We start from the raw sequence: 21,953 nt of genomic DNA on the forward strand, positions 1-21,953 counted from the left end.
GGACGATCGAGCACAAAAAAAAAAAATTCCACCGCAATGCAGCTAATGTTGCATGCAACATCAGCACAAAAAAGAAATCCACCGCAATGCAGCTAATGTTGCATGCAACATCAACAGCGCAAAACATACGGAAAAAAAATGCTATTGCAACAATATGCAATTGTTTCATGCAATATTTCATCAAAAAGGATTCTAACGTAACTCATTTGTTCCCTACTATTTTCTGCAAACACATCAATACAACATCTAAACTTGCTGGTTGGCTGGTTGCAACATGTAAATAAAGTAATCCCCGCATGTAGACTCACTTGCTGCAACATTCAAAGAAAATATCAACACCCAAACTCACCGGCTGCAACATGGTGAAGAGGCAATCCCGGCATCTAAAATCACTTGCCGCAATATTAAAATAAAAAGCTAAAAGCAGCATCCAAATTCACACGCTGAAATAGTGAAAAGCAAATTATCGCAACATCAAAAATCACGCGGTGGGGGAGGTGAGAACGAGGGGAGATCTCCGCCTCCACCGGCATTAGGACCCCAGCCATCGAGCATGGGCGTCACCGTCACTATGCTCATTGCTGCCTCCTCTTGCAGCATGACTGCAACACACCGGATCTTAGGAAGGAGTCACCACGATGCGCAGGCATGAAAGCCGGGTGCGCGGCAGCGAGATGAACGGCGGCGCAGCCCCTCTCGTAATGGAGCTATGCAATGGGGCACAGCTAAAACCGGACGCGATGGGTCTCTTGGACGGGCTCAATCAGGCGGGGCAAGGCCATGGTTTGCTGCGCACCTGTATGGAGACGCCGGAGAGAGAGGGATGCAAGTGGGCAAGTGGTTGGAAGTGGTTGGGAGAAAATAGAGGAGTAACGTTGCTGAGGAAATAATATTTGGATGAGATTGCGCCACGTGACCATCCGAAGGAGAGACGTGCGTCGGATGCACGGGTCAGAGCATTACCAATTTGAGTTTGTTCGGTGTTGTATGCTCTGCGTTGCCGCGTCGGGGCTTTTGCAGTATGTACCGATACTTTTACTTCTTCTCTTAATAAAAAACGTGCTAGGTATAAAAAAAATCGCGCAAACCTGTCAATGAGGCAATGGCGCCTGCAATGACATTTCTTTGAAGCCATTGGATTCCAATATGATGGAAATCTCAAGGCAACTACCCGTTGTCATGATGGAGCTAGGTTGTTTGATCTGATCGAGACTGCAATGCAGATGACTAGATGAGTGGTTGTTTGTCCAACTCCCATCCGACCACAGTACAGTGCACTCAGAGTCACAGCAGGCAGGAGTCCCACACGATCGAGTACATGACCCAGACTCAGTCGTACAGGAGTCTGGCGCAGCAATTTCGTGTATGATCATCATGTACCGTCGGTATCGAAGATGCATGCTGATTGCTCTGGTTCTTTGGCACCATTTATAGGCTGTTTGATCCTCCGGAGTTTCATCACATTAGATGTTTAAACACTAATTAGAAGGATTAAATATAGATTAATTATAAAATTAATTGTATAAATGGAGATTAATTTGCGAGATGGATCTATTAAATCTAATTAGTCCATAATTTGATAATGTTGTACTGCAGTAAATATAGGCTAATGATAGATTAATTAAGCTTAATAGATTCATCTCGTGAATTAATCTCTATTTATGCTATTAGTTTTATAGTTAGCTCATATTAATAATTTAATAGGAACCGGAACTAAATATTAGCTCCTGCATTCCAACAACCCTTGCAGCTGTTAGTAATACTAACCATTGCCTATGGCTGTCCTCTTCTTGGGCAGCGTGTGATGAAGAGCACGGAACCGTACGGTTAAAAGCTGCACAGTCCTACGCATGCAGGACATCAGGAGGCTGGCTGAGGGTGTGTTCGTTTCCGGGTACCTAAATTTTAGAGGGGTCACATCAAAGAGAATCTTATCATTTAGAAGTATTAAATAAAGTCTAATTACAAAACTAATTGCAGAACCCTAGTGCTAATTCGCAAGACGAATCTAATGAGGTATATTAGTCCATGATTAGCGAATAATTACTGTAGCATCACTGTGGCAAATTATGGATTAATTAGGCTCATTAAATTTGTCTCGCGAATTAGCACCTAGCTGTGCAAAAAGTTTTATAAACAGATTTTATTTAATACTTCTAAATAGCAAGATTCTCTTTGATGTGATGGGTCTAAAATTTAGATAGCAGGAAACGAACAGGCCCTGAATCTTACCGTGCTAGGTCATCTGCGAAGACTTGAGGAAGTTGCGAGTAAATTTGCTGGTCTAGTCGCCGTCCTCTTCTTGTCAAACCGATCTAGCTGCCCGCCGCGCAGTTAGGTTGATACAGCTTTCGGTAGGATAAGAGAATCACAGATTCACAGTCATCCAAATTAAGCTTTAGCGAAAGAGAGATAGAAGAACTCTAGCGTGGTCGAGGCATCAAACTTTATATTTAGCATCCGTTCTTTTAATGGTAGATGACGCGTCAGTCAGTGAAGCGCGCTATCTTCGATGACTTCGACATCTATCTATTTACCACACACATTATATGGAGTTGTCACTTATCAGCGTACCCTGAATCGTATGAACGGTTTTCCTTGAAGGTTTAAACCGATACGCACGCAGCAGCTATAGGCTCTCAACTTGTTACATGCGTCGTCGCGCATTATTTACATATCCGACTCGAAATTTCGCAGAAGCTTCGGCCCTGGCGTTGCATGAATCAGGCCAGCAGAATAAAGCCACTTGACTTGCGATGGTTGACGAGAGCATCCACCTCCTCTGGTGCCTGGTGCAGTCTGATGCATGTACTGTAGTAGCTTGCAGGAACCGCTGTGCTGTGGTGCTGCAGGCAGCGGGTAGAGTTAGAGCCTCGAGCTCCAAGCTAGTGTAGTGTTGTTCTGGCGACTGCCGCAGCGGGTCCAGTTTTTTAAGATTATCCTTGGCAACTACTCTTGAACTAGCCAGTGGTGTTAGAATAGATTCGGTGCACGTAACATTGTTAGTTTTTGCGGATTTATCGTGTTACAGGTGCAGAAGCATTTGTACCGGAAAGAGCGTGTAGCATTTGTACCGTATCCACAACATATATGGAGGCAGGTGAATCGTGAGGGTCACCCGCCAAGCGGCAAAATTCTCAAATCTAGAGCGCTGATGCCCTGAGTCGTGAATACATCCTCTTACATGAATTTTCACCCAACCTTTCTTCCTCGCCTCTCCTCCGTTGGCAATCTTTCCGATGGATCCTTCATCACCACCAATGGCTGCTGAGGCTTGCTTCGGGGTGGTAAAAAATCTTAAATTTTAGTCTAGATAATTTAAGGACCGGGTTCTAAAAGAACTCTAATTTTATATAATTTTAAGCTAAATATATATAAGAATCAAATTGGATTGTAATAGAGCACTAGGGCCATGATCCTTAGCCACACGCAAAAAAGCATGAGGTCATCACATATTCACATGGGAGGATACGATGATCACTTACTATCGAGGAGGAGGAGGAGAGCACCGTGGTTGAGGAGGGCGCGTGCATAGAGGTGGTCCCGGGAATGAATAACAAAGCTCATGCAGTGGTGGTGGGGGAGGTGCCCATGAGGAGCTTTGACGCTTGCTTGGCCGAGGTCTATCACTACTTAGGTTTTTCATTTTTCATATTTATTCCGGTTGATGTTGGGTCCGGAACTAATGTAGGCATTAGTCCCGGATTCAACGGAATAGGGGCAGAAGGGATCTTTAGTCCCAGTTGAAGCCTCCAATCGGAACCCGGATTAAAAGATGATCCTTTAGTCCCGGTTGGAGGTTTCAACCGGGACTAAAAGTCAGTACCGGACTAAAAGATGATCCTTTAATTCCGCTCCAACTGGGATTAAAAGATTTTTTTAGTCCCAGTTGGTGTTACGGATCGGGACTAAAGGGTCATCTACGGGTTAATTCAAAAGAAAAGAATCCTACCTGAAGTCACGTACGCTGTGTAGGTAAGGTGCCAAGTAAGCTATACATGAGGCGAGAGGTCTCGGATTCAACTAGACTAAATATGATTTCTGTGCTGGTATGCTAACTAACCGTTCAATAAGTTGTAGTAAATCGATATTTTTTCAGCTAATTAATGAAAAAAAACATGTTGTATTATGAATGGTCACCGTTAACTATATTATATATAGCTCCTTAGATGATCATATATATTCTCTTTGAACCATATATTTAATTAATTATGGTTCATAAGGAACTATTCTACTATTATATCACATATTATACACTATATATACCCTAGTTGAAGTGTTGACATTCTCACATCCACAAATAATGCTAAGTTCCAAAAATTGAAAGGATCAATGAGAAATGGATATTTGACAATGGAATGATAAAAAATTTACAATGTAATTCATCATAATTCTGAGCTTACCATTTCTTTCATATGTTCCCGATTTTTTTTGCGAGAACATATGTTTCCGATTTAACCATACAAAATTATTTATTGTTAACTCCAACCCTTTTGTTAAGGATTTAATTTAGTCATTGATCAATATGTTTAAGAACAAGTCAAAAGGAATTCTTTTGGAACAATATTACATATACAACCATTTGAGTACAACTTAAGATCCAACGTTTAGAGATTTTCTTTGCGGGTGAACGTTTAGAGATTTTGTGGTCATGGCTGGCTGGTGGATTGAGTAGGCTTGTTGTCGATTTCTTAATACTTTAATCTGGTTCTTATAGCTTTTTTTTATTTGGACTTTACGACGAATTAACAATTCTAAAAAATAATCTTTGATGGTTTTTTTATAAAAAATGTGACATATGGTGATATTTATCTGTGGCAGGAAATTAGTTCATCTATGCTGGGACGGAATACATCTCACGACTGCAAATTCGTGGCAAATGGGACCTTCTCAACCATCCTTTTTTTAGAAGTGGTGCATCAACGCATCAGCCTCAACGGCAACTTCCCAGCAGCTTCCAAGAAAGATCAGATGAGCTCACGAGCGTCTGCAGTTTTCAAATTGTACATATTAAAAAATAATCTGGTGCAACCACGATTTAAATGTGTGAACATATCAGATTGAGATTGGAGATAGCATCGAACCTATTGAGTATAACCGCGCGACTTGAACTTAGTTAGTTGACTTCACTTGTAAGCGATGCCAATGGCTGCTGTTGGCTCATAATAATATATACACCAAGATTACATGCTTCCACGAAATTCTACTAGCATATACGTGTTTTCTTCTTGCATACATATTAAAACATTGCAATTAGTTATGTGGATAGCTTTCAAACGTTTTTTTTTTGGCAATCTACGATATTTAACCCATCATGTATCAATAGTAACAATAATTCAATTTCACGCACTACCTAACCACTGGGTTAAAGTGCAGGCCATGCACAACTGCTCTGCTTGAGGTGACTAGCTAGCTGAGTGAGCTAGAAAATGCAACTAACTACAAGTCTACAAAGAGGGGCTGCTTAATCTATGGACAATGGAAGGTGTTGTCACAGTGTCATCTCTGTCTGAACTTTAGTTCATGTCATATATGCACACTTCACACTTGAACTTTAGTTAATGTTGTTGTCATCTTTCATCAAAAAAAAATGTTGTTGTCATCTATCTGATCACCATGCATGCATGTTTAGTCGATTTGCTATGTGCTCGCTTGATCAGAAGCAAAGGGGCCAGTGTGGGCCGCTGTTGCTGCAACCGGATGCGAGTTCATCCTCAAAGTCACAGCCACAGGCTCTCACGCGGTTTCTGCTTGACGACCTGCAAATTAAAGGATATGAAAGGAGCGAGGTGATAGATAGACGGAGTGAAAGGTGAAAGCAACTAGCTAGCCAGGGCCACGCAGCTGCACCGCCAAAATGCGCGTCCTTTTGGCATCTATCTTTTCCCAAAGAAAAAAGGCCGTGGATCGGAGAATGAACGGGCTAACGGTTTAATTAAGTTCCCTTTGGAATCTCGGACTTGTTCCGATCCCATGCATCTATATATCCTCTCAAAGGCACACATGCCCATGATTGGGAGAAATTGACATGAAAATTAGTTGATTTTCAACGCCAATCCACAAATGAATGCTTTGGATGACAAAACCATACATAAAAGCCCTCATATTTTCTGAAAAAACGCCGGTCCGCGTGAAGCCATGCAATCAAAATATCCTAAAGTACTGCAGCATGCATGCGTCACCTTGATATGTGTACATGCTTCTAGCTGTGACTATACATGGAGCACCCTGAATTACTGTTTATTTAGCCTCACTACATACATTATCTGTGAAACAACTGCTCCTCCTGCTGTCGTCAACAGACACCAATGTTACGTTACCGGTACTTGTCTTTCCCATGAAGTCACGGGAGGAAGAGTGTAAACAATGCAAAGCCCGAGCTCCCAACCTGCCTTATCCCATCGCATGTCATTCTTCTCTGGGAAAGCTGGCCGAACCTGCTGCAGAGAGCTACGGGCGGTGCTGTGCTCGGTCGCGTTTGGGTGGGGGGCAAAGCGAGCTGGAGGCTGGAGCCCGCGGGCGTAACGGACCTACGGCTGGCCGCCATGGTCACCTTTGGAAAAGCGTGGTGGCCTGACCGTAGCCATTGGGTGTGTTTCCAACTCGGCAGGCAGCCACGGGACGCTGCAAAGGGACGACGAGCCCCCAGCCGGATGATGCCAAGTGCTCGACCGGAGCAACGTGCGCGTGCCGGCCGGCGTCGAGCTAGCTGGGCTTGGCCCGACGTCGCTGAAGCCCACGAGAACGCCGTCAGTCGGATGGGCCGAGCTGCGTGTTGGGGCTGGGGGTGGGGCCAACCTGCCTGCTGCTGGGGCCGGGAGGATCGGGATCAATCACATCGCGCCTGGATCGCCGTACCAAAGCGCGGCGGTACGTACACGTACGTGCTCCTGGCATCAAAGCCCCCGCGCCTCCGTCGCCATCGCCAGCGACCGGCCGCCCTGTCCCAACCGCCATCCCGGGCGCCAAACCAATCCACCGATCCAGGGGGTCGATTCGATCGATCGCGCATCGTCATCAACCCATCATGCGCGCGCCATCTCGATGCCCCACGGGCCGCGGGACATGCGCGCACGCACAGCGAATCGCGGCCGCCGCACGTGAGCCTCGACTCGCCCGTCGCGATCCGCCCCGCACATGCGCGGCCGATCGACCGTACGCGCGCCGGCCTTGCGGGGATCGCATCGAATCGCGAGCGAACCGTAACGAACGAAGCAAAGCTCTCTGGCGATGGAGGCGCGGGTACGTACTTGGCGCGAAGCAGGAGGGCGGCGGCGGCGGCGTTGATTAGCGGGCGCCGTGGCAGGGCCGTGCGGGTTTAAACGCCACGCCACCCGCGCCCGCGACGTGATCATGTCGTGGATTGGATGTCTACATAATAAATCCGACGCCCCATTAGCAAACGCTAGCTATGGTGGTGGTTCCAGCTGCGCTAGGAGCGTAGTAGAAGGCTAGAAGCAAAGCCGGCAGCCGGGCGTCGAGCGCAGGTGTGTAGGAGGCGCGGGCGTGTGGCACGGCACGGCGCGCGCCTGGGCGGGAGAGGAGCCACGGCGAGGCTGGGACGACGCGCCCGGCGGCCGGCGGAGCCGCGCGGGGCGGCGGCGCCGAGGATCGCCGTGCGGGGCCGCGCCGTGGCGTGGTGGCGCGCGCGGGTGGTCGCGCCGGCGCGCCGCGCGTGGCTCGCCGTCGTCGCGGGGCGCCGCGACACGCGACGCGCCGGTAAGCGCAGCTCACCGAAACCTCACTTTGTCTGTTAATCGCTTTCCTGGACGTGCATTCCCCGATCGATCGAACTTTCTACACACTTAACTCCGTGACGATTTATTTTTAGTTCGAAAAGTTTGTCGTCGTACTCGGAGATTCAAATTTTGATGCGCAATGCTGCGGTAGTTTTGCAGAATACGATCTAGCTAAGTTCCTCAGCATTTTGATCGTCACAACTCACAAGAATCTGATGAACATCAAACTGTGTAAAAAAAAAAAAGATTTTGTCATTCACGAGAAGCGATTTGGCATTGTTTTCACCTCCGTGGAGACTACTAGTAATTCCGACGCCCCATTGCTTTCAACGGCGTTGTTTGGCCATACGTGCGCAGCTTGTGCCTTGGAGCCAATTGAACTTGTAAATCTCTATGGTTCTCCACTTATCAATCTTTTCAGCATCAAGGAGCCATTTGGCTGGCATTGCTTCTGTTCTGCCGCCCCTAGTAGGTACGACCCATTCCTTTCTCCCGTGATGCCACACAAAACTCCCCCGTGACCTTGTCACAGTGAATTTGAAGGGTACATCTTCTGCTTCCAAAATGTCCGGCCACTAGTATATGAACAGTGACGCACTATCGAGTGGTTGCAAGCGCTATGCCATCCAGTGTCCAGTCCACACTGACACTTTCCTTCTTTTTCTTTGCACATTGCCGGCAACGCAGAGAGCGGCGGGATCGTGGACCTCCACAGGGACGTGCAGACCTGCGGGTACCACGACGTCCAGGTGATGTGGGACATGCTGGGCCTGGAGACCGCCGCCGGGGCGCCCACCGCCCCGGAGCGCCGGAAGCGGGCGCCGCCGTTCTGGACGCCGTCGTTCTGGCACTTCCTGCCGTCGCGTCGCGCCGCGGCGGCGGCGGCGCGGTGAACTGCGCGCGCGCCGGCGTGGCACCGTGCGGCACATGACATGACTAGGCAGTGTTGTGTTGACGTGTCTCTGTATGCACTGCGCGTCCTGTAAAAGGACGTCCATTGCTGTGAGTCCGCTGCGACCATGGCGAAGATGTAGAAGGCCTGGGGTTGTGGGAGAGATTATAGTTTGACTAGGAAATGGTGTGCTGTGTATGTGCAGCTAGCTCTACGCCTCTACTGCGTTTTGTAGAGAAAAAAAAACAAAACCTACATTGAAATAGTCCTCTTTGATCTCCCAATTTCCTTTGGCTCCAATGGTGTCCACTGTTTAACTTTGTTCTGTGCTTCTGTGATTGACTAGTCGCGGCACCAACACATCAGCAATGTAAGACATGTAAGCATTTTTTTCAGAGTTAGACCTACCTACAGGGCTTGATGTGAGGCAAAACTCTGTGCCAACAGGATCCCCCCTGATTGAACCTTGCCGCAACAGTAGCGTGATGCAGAACTGACAGCAGCTACATGATCCATTTTCTCCAGGCAACACAGTGAACTTGAGCAATTGGCTCTTATGATACCATTCAACCGTATGGTATAAGATTGACTACTGGTGTCTGGTGACATCTACGATCCCAATTCCCAAATGAGGGTGAGAATTCCCCATCCTTTCTAGTATTTAACAAATTAACAGGATGGTAATTGCAACTCCAATGCCCTAAAAGTCGTGGGAGTCAATTAAAAAAAGCATTGAACAAAGCTGGGCCGTGTGAGTCCATATTTGAATTGGTCCGGTGGAGGCCCGAGTCGAACAGTCCAGGAACCGGCTTGGGCTGAATATCCCCAAAGCCCTAGCTGCCTCTCTCTCTCTCTCTCTCTCTCTCTCTCTCTCACTGCACCCCCCCCCCCCCCCCCATCGGCGGCGCGCGCTACAACCCGTCGCTCCTCGCAACCATCCTATTCCTGCAGCGGCGGCGCGCCGGCGAAACCGGAACCGACCTCCATGGCGGGGGGCAAGATCCAGAAGAAGCGCCACGGCGCGGCGGGGGGCGCCGGCGGAGGGGGCGCCCGGCTGCAGGGCGGGATCCCGTTCGAGAAGTCCAAGGGGCAGCACATCCTGCGGAACCCCGCGCTGGTGGACTCCATCGTCGCCAAGGCCGGGCTCAAGCCCACCGACACCGTCCTCGAGATCGGGCCGGGCACAGGAAACCTCACCAAGCGCCTGCTCGAGGCGGGGGTCAAGGCCGTCGTCGCCGTCGAGCTCGACCCGCGCATGGTGCTCGAGCTCAACCGCCGGTTCCAGGGGCACCCGCTCTCCTCGCGCCTCAAGGTACCATTCCTTTTCCAGCTCCTACTTCCGCTATATGTTGAATAAACTAAAGGTTTCCCTGAATTTCGCTCAAGATTTTTTTTTTCGATTTTGGTAATTTCATGTCTCGTTGACTGCAAATGGAGAGGGTTTGTATTGAGTTGTAGTGTAGTTTCCTTTAGCGTGAATTCTGTGCTAGGGACAACTGGATTGTGAGGGCAAATTGAACAACAATAAGTTGGGCTTGAACCCAATTCAATTCGCCGCCTGTGTTTCTTATCTTGTTTTTCATTCTCGCGTAGTTTCAGTTATGAACATATAATCCTGAACTCCTGATACAAGATGTTGACACATGTTGCAGGTTATCCAAGGAGATGTCCTCAAATGTGATCTCCCATACTTTGACATATGTGTGGCAAACATCCCGTACCAGATCTCATCTCCCCTTACGTTCAAGCTTCTGTCACACCGTCCAATCTTTAGGTGTGCTGTGATCATGTTTCAACGGGAATTCGCCATGAGACTTGTGGCACAGCCTGGAGACAGTCTCTACTGTCGTCTCTCCGTGAACGTGCAGCTCTTGTCACGAGTGTCACATCTCCTCAAGGTTGGGAGGAACAACTTTAGGCCTCCGCCCAAGGTTGATTCATCAGTTGTGCGTATCGAGCCCAGGAAGCCCCTCCCTCCTGTCAGTTTCAAGGAGTGGGATGGACTTGTCAGGATCTGTTTCAACCGGAAGAACAAGACCTTGGGCTCCATCTTCAAGCAGAAACGCGTCCTTGAATTGCTAGAGAAGAACTACAAGACTATGCAGTCTCTCCAACTTACTCAAGATGCAGAAATGGGCGAGGAGAAGATGTCTGCAGATGACGTTGCGTTGCTAGCTAATATGGTTGAAGATCTGAGCATGGAGGCCGGTGATGAGAAGGAAGATGATGAGATGGAAATGGATGATGCGGACATGGAGGGAGAAGGTGCTGCCAGCTTTAAAGAAAAGATTATGGGTATATTGCAGCAGGGTGATTTTGCAGAAAAGAGAGGTTCCAAGCTAAGCCAAGTTGATTTCTTATACTTGCTGTCTCTCTTCAACAAAGCCGGTATACATTTTTCGTGATGGATTTGCTAACGGGTCAACTACTATGAAAATTGACAAGTTTTCCCCGTTTCTTTTTGTAATGCAAGTTGTGTAACTTGTTTTAGACCTCTAAGCTTGTGCTTATAGAATTTTTGGATTGGCTGCTCCTTGTTGGGTAGTCCTCGAGTCTTGCGATAGTTTGAAAGAGTTGCAATGAAAGAAATTCGAAGTGTTGCCTGTGCTACATGTTTGACTCATGTACCGATTTGCCACACAAGTGTCATTGATTCACACCAGCATGAACACTAGAGACTGCTCTACTCGAGACCTGCTCTCATTTTATGACCGCACATGCTCTCCATATCTAGAAAAATCCAACAAAACAGTAGCATCACTTGTTCAAGCAAAAGAAAATGCGACCATGCTGATGTACCTAACGATCACCTTAACTCTACATACATTACAGTCTTGCAAACTGTAACAATGCAATCGTGACATGGTGCAACCGGAGCTGCAAACAAGCAAATTGGAAACCAAAGTAGGAACATTGCAGCGATAGAGTCGTACGAGCATAAGAAGTCTGGCTAGGTACAAAACGTCAGGACCTATTCATGATAATGTGCAGACTACTGAAATCAACCTTAGCAATATAGGCGTGGGGGCCAGTCACTTGTAACGAGTTCAATTTTCCCTTGAGCTCTGCTCTGGCATTCACTCTTGCACCTGTCCTAGAACTGCCTGTGCTAGGAACTGAAGTGCTGACGAAGTGCTAAACCGAGCTCAGATTGGCAAATGGGATCCGATAATCTTTTAAAGCTCTGGTGTGCAGCTCAGATCAGGGCATCATGCTGTATTGCTGAGGGAACCAGGCTCTGTACCATGCACCCTGAAGCGATAGATGCATGTAAGTTCCAAATTCCCATGGTTTGAGGAGAAGTCAAACCGAACCATGTTGACAGCTTGTGGGTTGGCGCTTCTCTCTAGTTGGAAGGTCTGGGCATTGCTGCTGTCAAGGCTATAAGAGAACTCTCCTAAGGTAGCCATCACACTTGAATCCTTGTCTGAATCATCATGTGTTCCTTGGTACCAACCACGGATCTGGAAATCCTTTGGAGCACTAGATCTATCGTAGGCCACACTCTGCACACACAAGTCATGATATCCATGAGTTAGTATGACAGATCTGGAGAGAGTGACTGAATTAAGAAAATGGCATCCACCTAGCCCTGACCCAAGGAACGATATATAAATATAATGTTCAATAATTTCTTTTATGATACCTCACTCAACCAAAGAACACACAGTACCAAGTTGAGTTAGTCTTGGCAGCTTAAAATTGGATCACATGTGATGGTATGGATATGTATGTGAGGGTACATCAGGATGGTAGAAACTCTAATTACCAAATCCAGGTTTAGTAATAATAAATAAGATTTTTCTCACAACAAATAATAAAATAATAACACCTTGAACAATCAATAATATTGTACTACCTCCAGTCAATTAACGTTGGCGTTTCAGACAGGATTGTGTATTTGCACGTAGGTCAAATTAGTTCTCTATTTTTTTTAAACTGGAAGATCATAAACAGTATTCTTCATGATTTTTCATGAACCAGTAATTAAGCTGCCGTTCATGACTCTATTTTACATGTCCTGTGATCATAATAGCACAATTGGGTAGAAGATCAAGGGAACAGAGAGTTATTGAAGTTTCCCAAGCCTAGTCATGTGAGATAGCATAAACAGCACGCTTGATGTTGACAATCAGTATGCTCTTACAATCTAATAACGAATTCAAAATTTCATATGTCAATTCCATCTCACATGCTCAGATCAACCCCACCAAAGAAAACAAATTGTAGCACATCCAATCCGAAACAAAATATGTTCATGCTGGAAACGGCATCTATGCTTCTAGTCTAGCCTTGTGGATTGGATTAGGAGAGAGAGCAGACAGAGTGAGATCATTGCAGTAAAAGCCAAGGAAGGATTGCTGATCAGCGACCATTTAATGGTATATGCCACCAGGTGAAAAAGAGTGACCAAGTGGTGCAACTATACTGAGACTGCACACAATTCTGATAACTTTTTTCTAAAGTGACTAATTAACAGAAGAAATTAAATTAGCTTTAAATTAGCTTGACTGATAACATAGCGCAGATGCCTTGTGGCTGAGTAGATACCGACTATGTTGCCACAGGAACCTTAGCACTCAATTAACTAGCTATGACAATATCAAATATACCCGTTTAGATAACATGAATGTTTGGCACAATAACCTTACCTTGTCAACATGCTCTATAGTGACCGCCTCAGGAATTATTCCTGTTCTTAGCTTCACGTCCACAAACCCACTACTTCCCTTCAGCGCAAAACACTCTCCTGGCTGCCCAAAGCTTGGCTCCAGCATCTTTTGGGCTGTTGCATGGACACTGCTGCGACCAGACAAATAGTTCTTGCCATTCATGAAAGGCTTTGAATGACTTACTACTTTGGCACCGCCAGATCCCAGGGCATAATCCACCATACCAAGGCCATCAGCGGAATGCCTTGCTATCTCGATCTCAACTATCTCTTTGGCAAATAGCCGTATATCGTCCAAGGTTATGTCATTGTCTGTACCACCAAATCCCTTCTTTTCCTTCAACTGACTCAAAATCTCCTCAAATTCTTTCTTAGAAAGAAATCCCATGTCCATAAGCTCAGATATTGACTTATCCAACTTGCCAGTTTTGTCTACCAATGTCTTCATCTTTTTCTCTAACTCATTACCCTTGGCCTCAAATTGCTTAGTGATATCCCTTTTTGCTTTGTCAATCTCATTTCCTAGCTTCTTATCCAAAATGTCCAGCTGTACCTGAAGCATCTTGGTTGTCTTCCTGAAGCCCTCCACCTTGGATAGCCTGCTCTCCATATCCAGTGTTGTAAATGATAACTCACCATTTTGCCATCTCCAGGCCAACTGCCCCATCCAAGTGATAGCTGAAATAAGAAGGCATAGTTTCACCAGCACACTTAAGGCAGTTACCCACTTGGCCTTTTCTTGTTTAGTAGAGCTTTTCTTTCGACGTTCAGCAGCTGCTGAAGCAACCACATCTTTCCTTGCCTCTGATGAATATTTTGGCTTGTCAAGAACTGATTCTCCACGGATAGTATGGCTAAGATCCTTCTTGCTTGTAATCTTATCTTCTGATATCCCATTGACTCCACCTTCAGCGAGAAGCTCAGGCGAGGCTTTCTTCTTTGCAACAACAACTGTTCGCCGCCTAACATCTTGGCTAGAATGTGAGTCCAAACTTAATGCATGGTTCCCATTTGTGTTCGCAGTTGGAATCGCAGCAGTGGAGGCTGACATTGTTGCCCACTATAAAGCAGACAGTATTCTGGAAATAATGATGCTCCTGTAATTTAAGGTAGCAGCAATTTAGTAAAGTCCAACATAGAATATTGTAGATAATCTCTGCAGAAAAACATGAAAGTAACAAAGAAAAAAAATTGATCATACTATCATACATGCCAAGTAAAGTTGTTTAGGAGAATTGTACTAGTATCAATAACTGAAGCTATCTGCAGCTAAGTGTTCACATAGCTAGCTTAAAACAAAAGGCAGTATCTGCATCCACAAGATGCCATGCTAACATTTATGAACTTTAATAAAAAGATGAAATCCACCTATGTTATCATACATCATAACTTCAGGTCAAGGATACACCTCAGAGTTTAAAAAGTAGAAATCCAGACATCTATGTAGTTGATAATTTCATACCCTTCCCAGCCGAGATAAGAACAAATGAAGATAAGGAATCCGGTAGCATATTTGTAATCGGCCAAAAAAAACATACATGGTGCCAGAGGCGAGGAGTAAAGGGTACATACCTGCAGCCTGCAGGGGTTTGGGCGGTTGCCCGGCAGCGGGCGTGAGATCCCCTCACTGGTTCTCCACGCTGCCGGCGAGATGGAAGATGGGCACAGAGCTCGAGCCCGCAGGATGCGCCGCCTGCTTCTCCCCCGACGGGCGCCGGCGGCTCGATTTGGACAGCAGGAGCCCGTCCGCTCGTCCAGATCCAGCTAGGGCGCAGGAGGAGGACGCGTCGGTACGAGCGCAGGGTTGCGGAGGGCCGCCGGGTGCCTTGCTGCTTCCAGATCTTGGCCGGATTCGAAGAAGAAGATGGGGAGAACAGAGAGAGACGAGGGAGGTTTCCTTTCAAAAAGGAGATTGCGAGAACTGACGAGGATGATCCCTTGATAATTTGCCACTATTCACGTTTTTGCCCTCGGCTCCGCGTGATTAGCTTTCCTCTCTTTGCCAAAGGCCTTTCGCGAGATTCCAAAGGTCAGCAAGGTGTTTTGCAAGATTCCAAACGTCTTGTCCTTTTTGCGAATGATTCCAAATGTCCGATGCCCATGAAACAGTATTATCTTGTGATTTGGAAACGCATTGCTGCCTTCCGTTATTATGAATAAAAACGGCTACTGCGCCCTCCCTTGTCATAGGCATCATATATTTAAGAACGAAATACAAATCAAGTTGATCGTATCCCAACCGTAACTAGAGATGGATGGAAGAAACATACAGCCAGCAGTGTTCAGATTTCATTTCTTCTTTTCTCTCCACCACCATTTTGCTTTGTTCCGTGACGTGACACTGACATGTCACGATGTAGCATTTCTGAATTATTGGACCTGAATACATAGAATACGTTGTGCCAAATAGAATCCCTGATCGAGCCTTTCGGTCAGGAACAGCAGTGTTCGGTGATAAATCATGAACAGCAGCAGCTCCATGACCCATTTGCAGATTCGCTCTAGGCAACACAGAATGAAAAGCGTACGCTTACAACATACAATACAACTCAAAATTAATAGTTTTGTTTGCCACAACACAAAGCCCACAACCAGAATAAACTTGGGCTCCCTCCCTTTGCAATACAATATACAACGAGGTTTCATGGAAAAAAACCCGTACGGTATAAGCTTGATATGGAATATGGATCTCCATATTTTCTAATATTAACATGGTGGTGATTTCAATCCCAATGCTGCTCCAGAAAAACTACAGGCTACTTTGGAATTGGACAGGAAAACAGAAACTTGAAATCCACGGACGACATTTCAAAACTATCAAATTCAGAGGCACCGCGCACGAGAGTCTTCCTGCAGGATAATATTGCAACTTAGAAAGTTATAAAAAAAATACACAGCTAGCAGAGATCATTTGAAACAAGAACTATTTTGAAGAAATACTCATACTTTTAGCTCTAGGGACAAACAACATGTAATTAAGATCTAGGGATATGTCGTAGTAGTTTAAATGGAGTTAGCGGTAGCCGGTAACAAAAGTATGTCGATCTTGGCCAGACAGCTACTAAAGCTAAAGCTAGATACTCCCTCCGTCCCAGTATATAAGGCGTAATCACATCTAGTTCAAAGATCAAGGAACGTATTTAATTCTCTCTATCAACACTAGTATTATTGCATCAATATACGTGTGTATAGAGAGAGCGCGCCTTATATCATAGGACTTGAATAAAAAGTGGTTACGCCTTATATATTAGGACGGAGGGAGTATGATTGATTCGATGTACTGCCGACATTGGTTGCCAGGGATGGACATATATGAAAAGAAGGTTTACATGAAGCATTATATAGTTATTAGTTATATCCTGTGAGGACCAAAGTGTTATACATGAGCTCAAGTAGAAACTGTTTTCTGACTACGTGCCTATTTTGCACCATTTTAAGAGAGAGCCACACAGCAACAAACTATTAAAAAATTAAGCATCGAAGTCATTAACTATATCTTGTATTATTATGCGCTATCTACGTTTGAAAGGGTTTACAAGTAAATAGGTGGCTTTATAATTTTTTTTGCCAGGGATACACAACTTATTTGCTTACCCTTACACAAGAGCTCAAAGTGAAGTCCAGAATACTCACATAGGAGGCAATAGTCGAGAAACTTAGATTGTGTGCATCCGACGAATGACTTCAGGATCCAATTGTCCGCTGCTGTAACTGGATGGTACAGCGGAAATTTCCTGCTTTCCTAGCCACTCTTCACCAGACTTTAAAGAAATTGGCTTCTCAATAGCTGCAGCCCCTACGCATAGCATGTTCTTGTACTCATCATCCCCAAAATCTGGCATTGCTTTTGCCTTCTTGTCCCAAGGGTTCCAAACGACTGCGAAATGAGAAGTGATAACAACAATACCATGGGAATGAAAAAAGGGACCAAAAGCAATAGCTGGACAATGGAGACAGAATTTCACAGATCAAGATTGTAATGTGAGAAAGAATTGGCCTAACGCACCAACATCTGGAAGTCCCTCTTTCCTCAAAACAAGCGTTCTTTTCTTCTCATGGTCAATGATCACAATCTTCTGTGGAGCACTCAAATATACCTTGTCCACCTTACTTAACATGAACATAATTAGAGTTTTATTGGCACTTAAATGGCATCAAACCATGAAATTTAGTAGAACACAAGCTTACTTCAGACTCAAATACAACTGCATCTCCTTGTTCGGTACAACGATTCTTGGATTGCAAGTTGTCAAGATAGTCCAAGGTCTCCAAACCTTCTACCCGCACTTCACTGGAATGTGTAAGCATGTTTCAGGGAATGGAAACAGAAAGTAGCCAATTGTCCATGTAAATCTATCTGGTGATCTGCACGATCTATTTGCATAAACGATGGCTATTGATAAGCACAAGGTAAGGTTATAATGGCTGAGGTTTTGTATTCAAAGAAAAGAAGTTCCTCATATACAATATCTTTGTTTTTCAAAAGAAAAGGACTTGGATTTCCTCAAAAAATAATAATAAACTCGGAGCCTGAATCGAAAGGTGATAAATTAAACATCACTGATGTTCGAAGTTTGATGTCAGTCAGTATTGAAGCAAATTTCCTATCAGTTATCAGTTTTTCCACACAGGAACATAAGAGATGCTGAAAATAACTTGGTGGAAACATAGGGCAAACAAATGCCATTTTGTTATGTACCTGATATCAGATACCGAAAAGTAAGTATGATATGCAAATGTAAATTGGAATGGCTTGCCATCTGAGCTTATATTTTTAATTCGAGATGTGAGAAGAAGATCTCCCCTTGGACTAAGTGCAACTCTCAGACGAAATTCATAGCTGCAAGTCATGAACAATGAACATAATTAGTTCAGTGGGGTGGCCAGATGAATATAGTGATACTTTTTAATTTTTTATCTGACATAGCAATTAGACAATTCAAAGTAGATGCTGACCTATATGGCCAGATCTTCAAATCCTCCTGAGATGACTTGAGTATCAAGTCAATATGACAATTGGAAGTAGCAACTGGAAAAGGAGGTGGACTTTCATCAACACTCCAGAATCGGTTCCTTGCAAATCCATGCTGTTCAAGAACTCCATGGCTACCTAACTGCAAGATGAAATTATTCATCTGGGTGTCAGTAGACAAACCGCTTCCAAAGGAAACATGACCAAAACAGCTTGATGACCATACTTGAGGGAAGCAAATTTGGATGCCACCACGAATTGCTTTTGGTGGTTTAAAAGTAGCCTGGAAAGAAATATTGAAATTTATAATTATTAGGATAGATGGAGTCAAACTCAAAGCACATGATATTATGAAAGCTTGCAACACTTTGAATAAAAGGAAAGTAGACTTAACATAAAACTTTCTCCTACGCATGAGACATTGGTACTGACATAACATAATGCTGAAGGCTAAAAGGTAAATAAAATGGTAGCCTACTCCTAACATTGTCCAATGCCAACATGGTAACAAAATGAAGAATAGCATCAGATCTAATAAACATAAAGCACTCTAAAGAGCTATTGGCATACACAAATGTTGTTCTTGAAACTAAAAGGTCTGAATACCTTGTTACTAACAAAAAGCAGTTGGTGACCGAAGTTATTTTTCCAAAATGTCACTTGACCTCCATATAAATATACCTGCAAATAGTTAAAATAAAAACTGAGAGGATGCCAGATGGAAGATGCTTGTTTGGGATAATATCTCTTACAAGAATAGCATCAAAAGTAAGCAGGCAATGGCCACGGCATTAGGTACCGAATTCACTGCGAGCAGTAATGTTGTTCTTTTCACTCTCACATTGATTTTTCAAAAGCTGACCATAATCAAGATAGACTTGTATCTCAGGCCCCGGTTGAATTATAATTGTTGTAAAGATCAGAAATAAGCTGTCAATTAGATATTAGTTCTTACATACAATTGTTGGAGCTGGACAGCTAACACACTTGTAAGATCATACTTTGTGTTACAATTACACAAAGAAAAATAATCTAGTGCTAGGAAAGCAAATTAAGGTTTGGAAATAAATTTAAGAAAATGGCCCATACTACTAGCCATTGAGTCTTCCTTAAAGATTGTATAGAATCAAATTTCCAGGCGAGCAGAGTGTGTATCTCCATGTCTAATTGAGGCGAAATACTGACTATTCAGGAGTATTATAATTTCTAGTTACTCTACACCATCGATGTCGTGCGAACAATTATGGCGTGCACTTCCAAATATAAAAGAAAAGGACGCTGATGATTTCGATACAATGAGATATCCAGTTCTTCGCACCAATGTTGACATGCCACGAGTGTCAGGTCAATGTCCAATAGGATACAAAACCCATAAGTTATCCAGCTATCTCCAGAACCTTAACATAAAACAGAGGCACATAAAACAAGAGACATGACATGGCCATTCTTTTTTCCAGAATATGCCAGGCCCAACCCTCCTGCATATTCAGAATCTAGAATTCTGCATATACATCAAAATATTTTTTTGGACAATTTCCAATCATGACCAAGTAGCTATGACTGGAAACAATAATTGACTAATAAATAAATAAATAAATAAATTCAAAATGCTATCACAAAAGCCAAATATTAACTAGTCCAGGCGAAACCGCAGCTGAGCGGAAGCATCACGGCAGCCCACCCACGGCCAACCATGCTGTATCCACATTGCTGAACGATCAATTCAACCGATAATAATTTATGGAGCGCGAAATGCTCCGTCGACGAGCGAAGGGTCAAACACTAGGTTGGCGTTGCCTCTGACCAACCTACCTCTCACCACTACATGGTCGCAACTCGCAACACGTACTGCTCCTTGGCAACCCTACGACCACCACCATTCCTCTAATCACTCTCAATTACAGAAGATCAGAATCCTTCTGAAATTCTAACCGCCCAATTTACCCAACCGCAATCGAGCCTAGCGCAGTTCTCTAATAAACGAAACGGGATTAACTTTGTGGGGGCGGCGAAACGAGGATGGAGAGCAGATAACTTTTCTGAAGAACAATCGAGCAATACAGAGTTCGATAATGGAGGTGACGGTGCGGGACAGCGGGAGGGTGACCTGACCTCGACGGAGCTGCCCCGGGCCTCGCGGAGGACGAACTTGTCGAGGCCGGTGGCGCGGTCCTTCACGCGCTCCACGGACGCCGCCACCCCGGCCATTCCTCGGTCTCCGACCGACGGAGAGGAAGCGCCGGATCGCACACCTTCGGCTCCGACGGCGAGGAGATGAAGCGGCCGGAGAAGGAATTTTCAGCATTCGTGGGAGGGCTCATTTATAGGCGGCGGGCCGGGGCGGCGGCAAAGCGACCGTCCGCCAGCGGAGAAAACGGGCAACGAAGCACGTATCACATCTCGTGAAGCGTATTCTAAAAGTACGTTTCCAGTTGCTGTTCGAAAATCTATACAGATAAATGCCTTTAAAAATTATATTAGCAAACTCAATTTTTTTGTAAAATAAATGCGAAAAAGTATCTCTGAATTTTATAAGAAAATAATTATTTTTAGTTAAGGAGTAACGGGATATTTTTTTTAGATAATGAATTAAACCGGTCTTCTATATCCATAAGTGGATATATACAGCTAAACATTACAATATACTCCAAACCTCAAAATAAGAGATTTCATAAATACAAGAAAGAAGACTCTAAAATAAAGAAATAAAGGTAGAAGACTAAGCTGCAATCTTTTTCTTCGTTCACGCTTTAATCTTACAATTTTTTTACGCAGAATAAATTCATCGTCTGCTTAGAAATTTGATGTCTGAATTATCTACCGCTTGTTAAATATTTTCTTGTAGAAACTATAGAAAGAATCTCGCCCAGTGCGTGAGTTCGAGGAGATCTCGATATTGCCTCATGGAGGAGGTGGCAACAAAAGGTGTCATCGATATCGACGCTAATATAATCGGACTGAAATTTCCTCATACAGTTTCTCTAGCACCTGGCGTTAAACGGACCAGCCGATAGGGCAGCGCTTCGGCAAAACCTTCAAGAAAGAAAGCGGCGTAAGAAAACGTCGTCGTTGCCGGGCGGTCGGCGTGAAGCTGAACTGGGATTACCCCGCGCTCTCCATTTCTCCAAACCTCATCCACACGCCTGCACTATACGGCCGGATCATGAGGCCATCGCCCTTCACGCCGCCGGCCAGTACCGCCACATCGCCTCCTCCCTCGGGCATGGCTACCCCAAGCGCCAAACAGGGGCGAGGGCGCCACGGCGGAGGACATGACTAGAAAATCTGAATTTGTGGGGAAATGCTTCGTGGTATCGATATGAATACGCCATTGTTGTTGACCGAAAAAGCCATGGTGCGTTAAGTCCATTGAATGAGCTAGAGGTGTGACTCTGACCACTGACCAGTCACCAGTTATACATGGCAGGTGGTTTTGTGCGGGAGAAAATGAAAGAGGCACAGCTACAGCGAAGAATCAAAAAACGTTTTCGCTGGGCCTCACTAAAAATCGAGCGAGTCCCCGGGCAAGTTTCTTGAAGTGGCCCATCTCTCCGGATACCACCACCCTAGCCCAAACGCGATCAGATGCCGGCCCAACTATGTTTCGAGTCCATACATCGGCTGCTTAAACAGGTGCCGCTGACAAAGAAGTGAATGCTACAGTGTTCCGGCAACGGC

The 21,953-nt window shown here is 45.0% G+C and overlaps 3 protein-coding genes across 3 annotated transcripts; 1 reads left to right on the plus strand and 2 right to left on the minus strand.

Moving 5' to 3' along the window:
• Positions 1-9,517: 9,517 nt before the first annotated feature.
• On the plus strand, positions 9,518-11,254 carry LOC112883531 (ribosomal RNA small subunit methyltransferase-like). Its single transcript, XM_025948840.1, has 2 exons — positions 9,518-9,943; positions 10,284-11,254. The coding sequence occupies exons 1-2, from the start codon at positions 9,617-9,619 to the stop codon at positions 11,034-11,036; spliced, it is 1,080 nt and encodes a 359-aa protein (XP_025804625.1). The 5' UTR covers positions 9,518-9,616; the 3' UTR covers positions 11,037-11,254.
• Positions 11,255-11,392: 138 nt separating this feature from the next.
• Positions 11,393-15,260, minus strand: LOC112883523 (SUN domain-containing protein 2-like). The gene is made up of 3 exons (XM_025948828.1): positions 14,876-15,260; positions 13,284-14,400; positions 11,393-12,137 (listed from the first exon to the last, which is right to left on the minus strand). The coding sequence occupies exons 2-3, from the start codon at positions 14,352-14,354 to the stop codon at positions 11,841-11,843; spliced, it is 1,368 nt and encodes a 455-aa protein (XP_025804613.1). The 5' UTR covers positions 14,355-14,400; positions 14,876-15,260; the 3' UTR covers positions 11,393-11,840.
• A 556-nt stretch (positions 15,261-15,816) lies between these two features.
• Positions 15,817-20,655, minus strand: LOC112883541 (putative glucose-6-phosphate 1-epimerase). The gene is made up of 9 exons (XM_025948850.1): positions 20,388-20,655; positions 18,882-18,956; positions 18,502-18,558; positions 18,260-18,417; positions 18,003-18,143; positions 17,492-17,594; positions 17,310-17,409; positions 16,937-17,180; positions 15,817-16,153 (listed from the first exon to the last, which is right to left on the minus strand). The coding sequence occupies exons 1-8, from the start codon at positions 20,481-20,483 to the stop codon at positions 16,960-16,962; spliced, it is 951 nt and encodes a 316-aa protein (XP_025804635.1). The 5' UTR covers positions 20,484-20,655; the 3' UTR covers positions 15,817-16,153; positions 16,937-16,959.
• Between the last annotated feature and the right edge of the window lie 1,298 nt (positions 20,656-21,953).

The sequence above is a fragment of the Panicum hallii genome, chromosome 1, assembly GCF_002211085.1.
Source record: "Panicum hallii strain FIL2 chromosome 1, PHallii_v3.1, whole genome shotgun sequence".
Lineage (NCBI taxonomy): Eukaryota > Viridiplantae > Streptophyta > Magnoliopsida > Poales > Poaceae > Panicum > Panicum hallii.